A 12,855-nucleotide genomic window follows, 5' to 3' on the forward strand; every position below is an offset into this window, starting at 1 on the left:
TGAAAGAAATAATTATCAACACTTTCTAATTATCTAACAAAGTAATTTGGGATTCATCGTGGGCTTTCTGGGGAGGATCTCCCAAGTCCCACCTCATTTACCGCTCACGCGCGCGGAAGTTTTCATTTTAAGCTCAAATGCGCCGTTTGGCCCGTTCAGGGCGATTTTTGTTTCGTTGGCTCTTCGGGTTTATTTTTCCCTTGTAAGAACAATGACGGCAGTAACCGGGCGTCGCGCTCCGGAGGTGCGGGCGGCGCTGGGACACCCCCCCACACACACACCCCACCCCCGGGCCGGAGCAGAGAGCTCCAGCGCGCCCGCGGAGTGAGCGTGGCCGGGCAAGCGGGGGCCGTCCAATTTGCCTGCGGGTCCCGCCGCCGTCTGCCGGAGCAGAGGCCGAGCGGGGCCCGCGCAGTGGGGCAGCGCCCCGGCCGCTCGCCCGGGACGGCGGACCGCGGCTGCCGGCCCGTCCGCGCCGCCTGCGCGGCGAGGGGCGAAGGAAGATGCGCTGCCTCCTGCCGAGCCGCGTCAAGGCGCTCTCCGTCGCCGGGAGCGATCGGGCGGGCGACCCGCGGTGGGCGCGGCGGGCCCAGGCGTCTCTTCGCCCGGGGAGCCGGCGGAGCGGGGCGGAGGCCGCCGAGCCGTGCCGCCGGTGCCGTCGGGGCGTGCGGCCGGCGCTCGGGGACGCGCGGCGCTGCCAGTCCGGCTCTCCGCGCTCACCGGGGTCCGGGCGAGCCCCGAGCGCCTTGGACCAATCCAAAGCGATTATGCAAGACGGCGGACCAATCAGCTCTGCCACCTCATGAATATTCATAGACTTGGCTGAGTCAAAGCTTTTAGGCGAGTTTGTGTAGATCTACAGCATCATGCTTAGACTTTTCAAAGAGACAAACTCCATTTTCTTATGAATGGAAAGTGAAAAACCCTGTTCCGCTTAAATTGGGTTCTTTCCTGTCCTGAGAAACACAACAGACCCCAAAAAGGCAAGCTGAAGAGAGAACACACACACAGACCAAGCGACAAGAAATGACCATGACTACCATGCCAGAGAGTCTAAATAGCCCCGTCTCAGGGAAGGCTGTCTTTATGGAGTTTGGGCCGCCCAGCCAGCAAATGTCTCCTTCTCCCATGTCCCACGGACACTATTCCATGCACTGTTTACACTCCGCGGGCCACTCTCAGCCTGACAGCTCGTACAGCACAGCTTCGTCCTTCTCCCGACCGCTGGGCTACCCCTATGTGAACTCGGTCAGCAGCCACTCGACTAACCCCTACATCAGTTCAGTGCAGTCCTACCCCAACAGCTCCAGCCTGACTCAGACCCGGTTAGAGGAGACAGGTAGGTGCACTCGGCTTTGGGGAGGGGGGGGGAAGGGGGGGGAGGGAAGGCAAGGAGGGAGGGAGGGTGCTTGTATTAAAAAAAAAAAAAAAATCTATCGGGGGGGAAATTAAATTAAATTACAAAATATTAGTCAGGAGAAGCAGAGGATCACAGGGGAGCAGTACACAGAGCACCACAATGCCCGGCTGGAAAAGAAATCAACCCAGATGTGCACGTATTAGTCTTCGTAATTATTTATTGCGTAGCGCTATAAACAATGTATGCAATTAAGGGTAATTAAACCTAAACTGCAGCCTGTAAAAATAGCAAACTTTCTCTGGGAAGAAGCCTGGGCTGCCATAATCGCCCGAGCCTTTGTTAGCGTTACTCGAGCTTCACTTTTCTTCCTCCTCATTATTGTTATTGTTGACGTTGTTGCTGTTATTGTTACTATTGCTGCTGCTATTGCTGTTACTGCTATTATTACTGTTGCTGCTATTATTATTATTTATTCTGCATCGTTTGTGGTTTGTAGGGGCCGAATCGGAGAAAAGCACTGTGGTAGAAGGAGGGGAAGTTCGCTTTAATGGGAAAGGGAAAAAAATCCGCAAACCCAGGACTATTTATTCCAGTTTGCAGCTGCAGGCTTTGAACAGGAGGTTTCAGCAAACTCAGTACCTGGCTCTCCCCGAAAGAGCCGAGCTCGCAGCATCTCTGGGACTCACCCAGACCCAGGTACAACTCCGACCGAGACGGTCGTTTTCCCGTGACTTCTCCCTGTCCCCACCGCCGGCGTGGGAGCCCCCACGCGTGATGCAGACGGGTCTACAACCGCGGGCAACGGGGCCCGGCGCGACGCCCGCCGCGGAGGACTAGCCGGTACTGCGGAGGCCCCCGCGGTACCGGCTGCTCCTCCGCGGCGGGGCAGGGGTTGGGAGTGTTTTACCGGATGATTTGGCATCACAAAACGGCACCGGGCACAACAGCCACGGGAGGGGGGATAAGGGGGTGAAGCTGGAGGCCGCTGGGTGCGGGGGGGGATGTCTGTCGGACCCAGGGTGGGGGCAGGAATGATGGGCTGTACGGAGGGATGCTGAGCCCCGTCCCGTTCCCGTTTGCAGGTGAAAATTTGGTTTCAGAACAAGCGCTCCAAATTCAAGAAGCTGATGAAGCAAGGAGGGGCCGCCCTGGAGAGCAGCGCCTTGACCAACGGCAGGGCTCTCTCGGGCAGCTCGCCACCGGTGCCCCCGGTTTGGAATACCACCTCTGCCTCTGGTAAGGCCTCGTCGGGGACCCCGGGCACCTACATCCCCAGCTACACGTCGTGGTATCCTTCGGCCCACCAAGAAGCTATGCAGCAGCCGCAGCTGATGTGATTATAAACCAGTTTTCCCCTACCGCAAGCACTATTTGTCCCGAAAAGAAAATTATTACCAAAAAAAAAAATTAAACAAAAAAAAATTAGGTTAAAATAAAAGGAAAGGGGGGAAAAGAAAAGGAAAAAAAAAAAAGAGGGGGAAAGAGAGAGAGAATCAAACAAAAGAAACCCAAGCAAACAAACAAACAGGAGGTCTCTTGCCCATCCAGCCATTAGGACGCTGCACTGTAGCTCGGTGCAGGGGAGCACAGATGTGATGCGGGCCGGTTCCCACCGCTGACAGCTGACGGAGCGGCCCCGAGCACCGCACAACAGCCTGGGAGCAGAGCGAGCGCCGGCCGCGGCTTTGTGGGACAATCAGAAAAAGATGTTTGGGGAGGGGGGGGGGAAACAACCCCTCTCCTCTGTCCTGTCTGTCTGTCTGTGTCTGTTGAAATGTAGGTCATTTATTTACTACCCCAATCTGACGGTCTCTTCAATTGCAAGGGGGAAGGAAGCTGTACGATTTCCAGGGCTTCTTTCCCTCGACATTTTCCGTACCTTTCAGTACTCATCTGTATATTTTTTGTTGTTGTTAGAAGGGGAAGACAGGGGTTTTATTTATTGACTTAAATTACCACTATGAGAGTGCTAGAAACAGACGGACAATCCGGCTTGCTGAGTGCACTGTTCGGACGCACAGTTTTACTTCACACGAAACCACACAAGGTCCCCCGGCCCCGGTCCCCCCACCCCCAATAAATCACCACAGGAGAAGGATGCGATTTTTAACTTTTACAGTAACTTTTATACTTCGCTGGTGTGGAGAGGTTGGGTCCGAATGATTTGCATTTCTCGCGTATTTAACAAAGGAAATAAATGCACATTGTTTGGTACACTGAAGTGGAATCGCAGCAGCTGCCGAGCGCTTTGCTGAGGTGAAGCAAGGCGCGGAGGACGGATCGAGAGCCCCGAGGGCGGCGGCGGTGGCGGGGGGCGAGGGGGGGGACCCGCCGGACCGGCGGGCGGGCGGACGCATCCGCGCAGCGCCGCGCAGCCCCGGCGAGGCTTCCCCGCGGAAAGCCGGCCCGAAGTCGAAATGCACAAACCGACGTGCAGGAGCTACTCGCTGTACATATTTTATTCTTAATTATTATTATTGTTCTGTAAACATGTTGCACAAATTTAGCCTTTTTTTTAATTATTATTATTATTATTTCCGTTCTGTTTTCGTGTGGCTGTAAAACATGATGCTTTGTGTACTGAGATCTTGACATTTTACTTGTGAAACTCGGAAGATGTGATAAACTGAGCTCGGCTGTGTTTAGTGTTCTATATGTCAAAGTTTAGTTTTATATTGAGAATGTTAACTTATTGCTTTGTATCTGGGGGAGGAAAGGAAAAAAAAAAATCCCAACACACAAATCTTTGTACATAAGTTATAAAGTTTCTTTGAGACAGTAAAATTATGGTTTGGAAAAAGAGACGCGCCTGCTCCCTGTCTCGTAGCGCGGCCGGAGCGGGGCCCGGGCCAGGCTCCGCGCTCTGCGGCGGGTCGGCGGGCGGCCTAAGAGGGAAGCGAGGCGGGGGCGCGCCGGGACAGGGGCCGAGCAGGGGCGAGCGGCCCGGGCCGGGCAGTATGTTCCCGTCCGCGCCCGGCGCGGGCCCGGCCAGGCGGCGGCGGAGGTCCCGAAGGGCCGCGGGACGCTCAGCGGCGGAGCCGTCCCGTCGCCGGAGGGGGACGGCGGGGAACAGCGCCTGGGCCGGGAAGGGGATGCGGACGGACAGCGACAGCGCCGGCCCTCGCCTCGACAGCCAGGCCGGCTGCCTGAGCCGCGCGTCCCCTCGGCGCCGGAGCCGTCCCGTTGCCGAGCCGGCTTTTCCAGCGCCGGGCTCAGCCGTGCCCGCTCCCCGGGGCGGCCCAGCCGCTGCTGGGGGTAACGCGCTGCAGAGCGGAAGGCAGCCGGGAGTGACCGGGCTCTACCGGGCGGCCGTGCGCGGCTCTGCGCCCGGGCCCCGCGAGGGAGCCGCCCCGCGTGGGCAATGCTAACCCCATGGGAATCGCCGCCGCGTGCGCCCACTCCCCAGCGCGCGGGGCCGGCGCGCAGCCGGCGCGCGGCAGCGCAGCGCCTGCCCGGGCGTGCACGTGCGGCGCGGCGGCCCCCGCGGCCCCGCGCCCAGGGCGGCCCTCGGGGGTGCCGGCCCCGTCCCGAATAACACCTCCCGGCTCTGTATCTCCCGCGGTACCGCCGCCTGAGCCCGGTGCCGAGCAGCCCGCAGCCGCGACCGCAGCGGTCCCGCGGCGCTCAAGACCCGCGCAGCTCCCGCGGCGGCTGCAGCCAGGGACCAAACGCCCTTGTCCGGTCAGGAGCGGGGTTGGTCAAGCAGCTCGGAGCGCTTTAAAGATATATCAGCTTCTCCTAATTCAATAACGTCTTGCTAACAGTTCAAATAGAGAAATTATTAGTTTTCTCTCCGCGAGGCGGTCTTGAGTTAGAGTCTACTATAATTGTACATTTGAAAATGTTAATCTCAATACAGGCCTAATTAATTCTGCCTTGTTGCTGACAAGTAGTTCATCAAATATCTGATTCGAAGATTTTCATAATGAGGATATTAATTAAACTATGAATAATCCAAAGGTGCTTATATTGAAACAATACCTCATTACAATGATTAAGTCCTGATTTCGAATATTATACCTTTAACAATTGTCACCCCGCAAACACAACCTTATGGATGAGCCTGTAAATGGCAAAATGTAATTTTGGGATATATTTTTTCCTTGTTGGCGAAAAAAAAAAAAAGTGCCCCTCATTTTCAAACACTTCTGAAATAGGTTACACACAGCTTAATGATGATCAAAATGACTCTTTTCTGCAAAAAAAGACCCCAAAGTGCGCGTACAGCTGCAAACCCAAGAGGGTCAGCATCATTTCACTGTATTCTCTTCTTGATTACAAGCCGAGCCCATCAAACACAACATAATTACAGTAATTTCAGGTTTATTTATTCTAATGCAGTTTCCCCATCTCTCTGGTAATTATGAGCAATTTTTTCGCCCAGGGAATCTTTTTGCATTAACAAAAGAGATAACGCACTGAAAGCCAAATTTGCTGTGCATTGAGAAAAGCGAAGAAAAAAAAATAAAATAGGTGCGAGCTGCCATCTCTGCAATTCTCCTATATTGGAGCTCTGCAAATTGCTTGCAGGTGTATGGAGCAGAGCTGTCAATAGGAAGGGGCTTCCAAATTAGCAAATGCACAATGTTGAAGTAATGAAGACAGACTTAGCAAAATTGCCAAACAACAGATACCTCTTTAATATCTTCTACCCAAAAAGAAAAAAAAAAAAATCCCTTTGGAGTGTCCCTGCGAACCCCCTTGAATGGCTGGGGATGTTGTACATGTGTCAATCTAATTGCAGAGCACAGAGCGGCCCCTGAAACTAGAAAAAAAAAAAAATCAAATATCAGAGCCCAAGCCCGTTTGCGTTCGGAATTTGCTCCCTTCGTTTGACAGAGGGGGATAAGAAACCCCCGCCGCCGCCCTCGCCGCTCTCCCCGCCGCCGGCCGCCTGCCCCGCTCCCGCCACCGCCGCCGCTCTCTCGCCGGTGACAAAGTGCCGTGTCCCGTCCCCACCCCCCGCTCCGCACCGCTGCCCTCCCCTCCCGCCTCCCGGCTCCCGGCTGGGAACCGGGCAGTAACGCTCCCCATTGCAAGGAACCGACAAGCGCACACCGCGAGCCACCACCGAAAATGAGCGCGCCCCGGCGCCGGTAGCCCCCGGCCCCCGCCGAAGCCCCGGGCGGCGAGTGCCCCCGCTCCGCCCCGGCGCCGCTCTGCCAGCGCAGCGCTCCGCGGTTCGGCTCGAGGGATGCCCCGGCGCGACTCGGCTGTGCCCGGCATCCCCCGCCACCCGGCCCGGTCCGGTCCGGTCCGGCGCCCCGTTCCCCTTCCCTCGCCCCGGCGCCGCCGGCGAGAAGTTTTGCGGGGAGATGGGGCCGGCGGAGCCGCCGCCGGTGCTTCCCCGTCCGCGGCCCGCGCGGGGCATCCGTCCGCGTCGCGCCCCGTGCACTCACCTACCCCCCGAGAAAGGAAGCCTGTGTCGCCACCCTTACCTTCCGCCTCAGTCCCTGAGGCGCTGGACACAGGTCTTTGCTTTACAACAAACCAAAGGACCGAACGCGGCTTTTTGCTACGAAAGTTACAGGAGCGAGAGAGTGCGAGGGAGAGGGAGAGGGAGAGGATCGGGAGGGAGAAGGAAAGGGGGGGAAAGAGAGAAAAAAAAAAAAAAAAAAAGCCGAGCACAATAATAATATCCTGAGAGTGCAAATGTGGATTGAGATCCCCCAGAGATGCACATGCCTCTGAGCGCAGCAGCCTTTTTGCAGCTCTGCTCTTGCAGAATATGACTGAAATTTTCTGCTATATAGCCTCTGTCTTTATAGCTGATGAAAAAAATTGCAGATTATTAGCATAAATGTTTACTCTTCATTACGCTGATGACATTGTGCACTCGAGATCTTGGTAATCTTTGGGAAAATTATGAGTAATTTTTAAAAATTTTAAAGCAGCAGCAGTTACCATGCAATTCAGGCTAATTCTGCGTAGGCTCCGAACGGATATAATTATCGAGGAGTCAAGATGTTATGCTAAAAACTATGCATTGATATTCCCATTTATTATGTACATACAACTTTGACAATGTTGATGCTTGAAATAGCAGGAAATTGTCTTGCGCAAAAATTACAGTCCATATTAGGACATGTGAAATTGCGAAGAATTATATAGTAATTGCAGGCTTTCAGATGGGAGAGCCAGAATGCTCAAACTAGTGCAAATGTGGATAAAATTACAGATCAGAGCAAAAATTAGGGAAAAAAGGGGTCTGGGATTTTTCAAGTTGGCTATAGGATTCCGGAAGTGTCTAATGCCACATGATTGCTGCAGCTTTAGGGGAGACATTCATGCCTCAAATAACTCCTTTTGCCAGAGCCGCTTTAATTGAATTTCTCGTGCTTTTTCTCTTCACCGGGGCAAATGAGTAAATTGCCTACCCACGGCACAAGCCCGGCCGGCCCCGCCCGTGCCACCGGGGAGGCACAGGGTGCCCCTCGCCCGGGCGGCTGACGGGCCGCCCCTCCTACCCCCCCGGACCGGGCTTTGCGGCGGAGCCGTCACTTACCCCGGCCGTCCCCCCGGGGCCGTCCCCGCTCAGCCGCCCCCGCCCGGGGCCGGGCCCGACGGGGCTCTGGGGGGGGATTGGGGGTGTGTGATGTCGGCCCCGGGACGGGGGCGGAAGCGGCTCAGCCTCCCCACATCTCCCCCCACACCCAACCCTTCCCGGAGTGCTCGAGGAGAGGGGAGGGGGGCAGGGGCAGTCCTCGCCCCGCGGCCGCCCTGCTCCCCGCGGCTCCCCCCGGCCCCGGGCGGCTGAGCCCCGCGCTAGCTGCAGTCTCTGCGCGGGGGCACATGGTTCACAGCGGTGCCTGCCGCGTCCTGTCGGACAGGAAAAGAGCGTGAGAAATCACATCACAGACACACACAGGGCTGTACGTGTGCAGCTACGGTGCGCGCGGCGGTGCGGCGCGCCTCTGCGTCCGCCTTCGCCGTCCCCAGCACGGTGTGAGCCGCAGCCAGAGCCCGGGCGAGCAGCGGGCGAAACGCAGAGCCTGGAAGGGCTCCGGGAGCCGCGGGGATGCTGCAGGCGTGGAGCACGAACACTCCCACGCACACACCAGATGCGGGCAGCCCAGAGAGAGCTGCTGGTAGCTGGCAGCAAATAAATAGTAATAAATAAATAATAAATAACTAAACAGGAGATGGAAAGCACGGAGGGGAGAGAGGTGTCCCATCCCGGGGCGGGGTGCTCCGCTTCCGGACCGCTGACAAGCGTCCCCCGGCTGGGCAGGGCCCCGCCCCGGGGGCTCCACACCGCCGCCAGCATCCTGCCCTAGCCACGCTCCGCTCCGCACCGCCCCGCCGCACCGGGCTGGAGCCGCGCTGCCGGGCGAGGAGGGACGGCGGGGAGGGGACGGGGGCTGAGGTGTTTTTTGGGGGAACTTTATTTAACAGCGAGAAGCGCGTATAAAAACGACGACGAGGGAGAAGGTGTGTGTTTCCGTCCCGGCCGTGTCCCGCGCCCCGGAGGAGCAGTTTGGCAAAATCTGTCAACTGGCAGAGGGGCGCCCTCCCCCTCTCTCCATGTTCCCAACACCGGGGCCCGCGGCGGCACCGCAAGCAAAGCCCCTGCCAGACCGCGGGGGGCTCCACGGCGCTGTGCCCACGCGTGCCCCTGCCTCTGGAGACGGCCCCGCTGCCTCCCCATTCTGTCACCCTCCCCGCCGGCCGCCCCAGCGCCTCGCCGCTCGCCAGCCAGGAAACTCCTTCCCCCGCTGACAGAGCGGGCGGCCGAAGCCGCTGTCGCTGGGTCGCCCCGCGGCCGGCGGGACTATAAGAGGCGGCGGAGAGGTACAGAACGGGCCATCAACGCTGTTTTTCGGGGCGGCTCTGGGTTCTCCTGCCCGTCTACACCGCCGGGGCAGCGCCGGGGCCGGCGGGCAGCTGCCGCTTCCCCCTTTGTCTCTCCCGCTCCCTCCTCTCGCCTCTTTTGCAGCCGCTGGTCTCGTCCTCCAACACCTCCCTCCTTCCTCTCTTTTCCTCACTCCTGCTTCGCCCCTCTGCCCACCACCCCCTCCCGCTCCCCTCGACCCAAGCCTTCCCCAGGCTCTCAGGAACAGTCCGCCCTATCGCACCCCATCGTCGCGCTCCCCGAGGGGCTGGAGCCCCCACGCCTTCCCCCGCCCCGCCCGGGCTCCTCATGCCTGTCGGGAGGGTCCTGGCCGGGCTGCCCATTCCCTGCCCCGGGCGCAGTGGCCTCGACTTCTTCATCGCATGTCTGCATTGGGATCCTCCATACCGGTCATTCTCCCCCCGCACCCTCTCAGGCTGGCGGGGACCTGGGGACGACACGGGACAGAGACACTTGACCGTGCTCCTTCCAGATGCCAGGACCTCCAGGGATGCATCTTGGAGGGGCACACCCCTCAGAGTTACAGCTTGGAAGGGAACAGCCGTGAGGGGTGTGTCCGAGGGGGGCAGCCCAGAGGGGTGGAAGGGTGCAGCCTAGAAAGGGGTTCAGCTCAGAGGGGTGCAGACAGGGCTAATGGAGCCTCTCAGAGGGCTAGAACCTGAAGGCATCCAGCCCTCGAGGATACATCCCAGAGCAGTGCCACTTGGTGGAGGTGTAGCCTGGAACCGGGAGGGTTCAACCTGGAGGGATCTAGCCCTCGCAAGGTACATCGCAGAGGTTTATCACCCTCGAGGGCTACATCCCAGGGGGCTACATCCTGAAGGGTCCAGCATTCCAGGGACACATCCCAGAGAGGTCCAGACGGTGCCTCCACCCCTTGAAAAGTCACAGCGAGGCTCGGGGGCAGCCACCAGTTCTGGCCTGGGTGACCGACGGGGAGTCACACGCCGATCCCCGGACACGGCCCTGCCTCAAACCCCTCTGGCCTGTCTGGGAGACTGGGAGACGGCAGGAGCCAGTCCCGGGCGAAATGTCGCTGGCGCCAGCAGGAGCCGGGGGGCGGGTGTGTGTGTGTGTGCTCCGGGCTGCTGCAGGCGGCGCTGAGTGATTCATGGCCTCGCCGAGAAGGCTGGCAAGGGCGAGCTTTTATTCTAGATGGGAGAGGGGGTTAGAATTGTGGGTGTGGGTGCGTGTGGAGGCAGTGCCTGCTTGCGGCAACAGTTGCAAGGGGGAAAGGGTAGAGGGGACGCAGGTCCTCTCGCAGCGAACACCGGGGTCAGGATCGGCAGTCCCATCCTCTCCAATCCCCAAAGAAACTCAGCGCGGGCACCGTGGAAACAATAATTTATTTAAATAATCTCTGCTTATTGTAAAAGAAACATTAAAGAGTGTTTAAGTTTTCCATAATAAATAACCAAAAATACCTTTATTTTGTTTTCTTTCACGACTCCAGACATCAAACGGCGCAGGGGCAGGACCGGTGGCTGGGCTGCCGGCGGGGGGGCGCAGGGGAGGGCTCGCCGCGGCTCCGCACCGCCCCGGGAGGCCCCGTCGGGGCACGAAACGCACCCGGAGGCAAGGCGCGGGCAGCAGCCCCCCCGCCGGGGAGCAACGCCGCCCCGGCTCCACCGCCCAGAACCGGCCCCCCTCGCCGGAAGGTTTCGTTCACGGCTAAAACAGACAACTTAAACACGGGAGGCTCTCGTTTTAAATCTACATATAAAAATTATTTATCTTTTTTTTTTTTACCATTTTATTTTTTAATTCCCAGCATCAAAGTGAGGTCATCCGCAAAGGCACCTATCAACTTTAAAAAAATAAAAAATAAAGTTAACCAAAGTTCTGCACCGGTGGTTTGATGAAAAAGCCGGGGAAGAGAAAGATGGACGCAGGGGGGAGGAGGGGAAGCGGATGCTCGTTCCGCTGCGTGGTTCTTTCGGCGGCGGGAGACCGGACCCCGCAGGGCCAAGTGCACACGGGGTCCGACGCTGGTGGCGCGGCGGGAAGGGGCAGGGCGAGGAGCGGTTCCTCTCTGTCGGGACGGTCAGGGCCAGGCTTCACCAAAACACCGGTGCCGCACCACGGCTCAAGTCTGTGCGGCACCTAGAAGATGCCGCCCCCACCGTGGTGGTGCGGGGGCTGCGCCGGCTGCGGGAGGGGGGCGGCTGTCGGCAGATGCGCCGGGCCCCCGGGGGCCGGTGGGTACCACGAGTAGCTGCTGAGGAAGGCGGCGGCGGGGTTGGGGCTGCCGGTGCCGGTGCCGCCCGCTGTGCGCGGGTGCGGGGCGAAGTCCCAGGCGGGGGGTGAGGCGGAGGGCGGCGGCGAGGCGCTGCGTCGCGGGGGAGGCTCGGCTGGTATCTCGCCGCTCTTCCACATCTTCTTGAACTTGGAGCGGCGGTTCTGAAACCAGATCTTCACCTGGGGGTGGAGAGGGGCGTCAGGCGGCCGCAGCCTCAGCGGCGGAGGGGTGGGCAGCTTTCGCAGCCCCGAGCGGTCCCAAGCGCCTCCTCAGCGGCGCGGCCGGTCCCCCCACCTCCCAACCCGGGGCCGAGGAGGCGCCGCCGGCCGAGTCCCTTCCCACGCCCGCACCCGACCCGGCGGCCCCGCGGAAGGCGAGCGGCCCCGACGGGGCGGGACGTGCCCGGGGCCCCGCGGCGGGAGAACCTTACCTGTGTCTGGGTGAGGCCGAGGGAGGCCGCCAGCTCCGCTCTCTCGGGCAGGGCGAGGTACTGGGTTTTCTGGAAGCGCCGCTGCAGAGCCGCCAGCTGGAAGCTGGAGTAGATGGTCCGGGGCTTCCGCACTTTCTTCGGCTTCCCGTTCACGATCCTGATCTCCGGCTCGCAGTCTTCCTTCTCTGCTGCGACAAAAACAGCGGCCCGAGTGAGAAAGGACGCCCCAGCCGCCACGGGCCCTGCCCGCAGCGCAGCACCGCCGCCCGCCCCGTCGGGGCGGTCCGCCGGGGACGAGCGCCCTCCCAGCCCACCCCGGGTCCCCAGCCCCGACCGCCTCCTTGCCAGGCCTGGAGGGGCCGCCCGGCTCCGCAGCTCTCCTCAGACGCACCCCCAGGGGCTGGGACGTACCGGAATCGTTGTTGGCCGGAGAGGCCCTGCTGCCGTAGGGCCCATAGGAGCCGTAGGAGCCCGCGTAGCCCAGGTCGTAGCCGGCCTTGGAGTAGGGGGCGGTGCCGCCGCCCGCGTAGGCGTAGGAACCCACCGAGCCGTAGGGCGGCCCGCCCGCCGCCCCGTGCTGCTGGTTGGTGTAGTAGCTGCTGTCGGTGGCCGTGGAGACAGGAAGCGTGGGGGACTCCTGTGGCTTGTGCAGGCCGCCGTGCTGGTGGTAGCTGCCGGCGGAGATCTGGCTGGCGTGCATGTCCGGCACCAGGCTCTCCAGCACGCCGGTCATCCCGCGCCCCCGCCCGCCGGGGCACGGGCCGCCGCTGCCCCGCGTCCGTCCCCACCGGGGAGAGGCGCTCAGGGCCGCGCCACCATGCCCGTCGCGCCGCGCTGCGCTCCGCGCCCGCGGGACCGGGGCGGGCAGCCGCGCTCCCGCCGCCGCCAGCGGGACGGGCTCTGCGGCGCCGCGCGCCGCCGGGACGGCATTTAACACCGGTCACGTGGCGCGGCGCACGTCACCTAGCAACGGC

At 60.2% G+C, this 12,855-nt stretch overlaps 2 protein-coding genes across 2 annotated transcripts; one reads left to right on the top strand and one right to left on the bottom strand.

The window, feature by feature from the left end:
• Positions 1-1,026: 1,026 nt before the first annotated feature.
• Positions 1,027-2,697, top strand: DLX1 (distal-less homeobox 1; the record flags this gene model as incomplete). Its single annotated transcript, XM_084265793.1, has 3 exons — positions 1,027-1,339; positions 1,857-2,056; positions 2,443-2,697. 3 exons carry the CDS (start codon positions 1,027-1,029, stop codon positions 2,695-2,697), a joined length of 768 nt encoding a protein of 255 aa, XP_084121919.1.
• An 8,618-nt stretch (positions 2,698-11,315) lies between these two features.
• Positions 11,316-12,614, bottom strand: DLX2 (distal-less homeobox 2; the record flags this gene model as incomplete). Its single annotated transcript, XM_084265281.1, has 3 exons — positions 11,316-11,630; positions 11,882-12,069; positions 12,293-12,614. The coding sequence occupies 3 exons, from the start codon at positions 12,612-12,614 to the stop codon at positions 11,316-11,318; spliced, it is 825 nt and encodes a 274-aa protein (XP_084121407.1).
• Positions 12,615-12,855: the final 241 nt, after the last annotated feature.

Source organism: Gallinula chloropus, assembly GCF_964237585.1.
Source record: "Gallinula chloropus genome assembly, chromosome: 5".
Taxonomy (NCBI): domain Eukaryota; kingdom Metazoa; phylum Chordata; class Aves; order Gruiformes; family Rallidae; genus Gallinula; species Gallinula chloropus.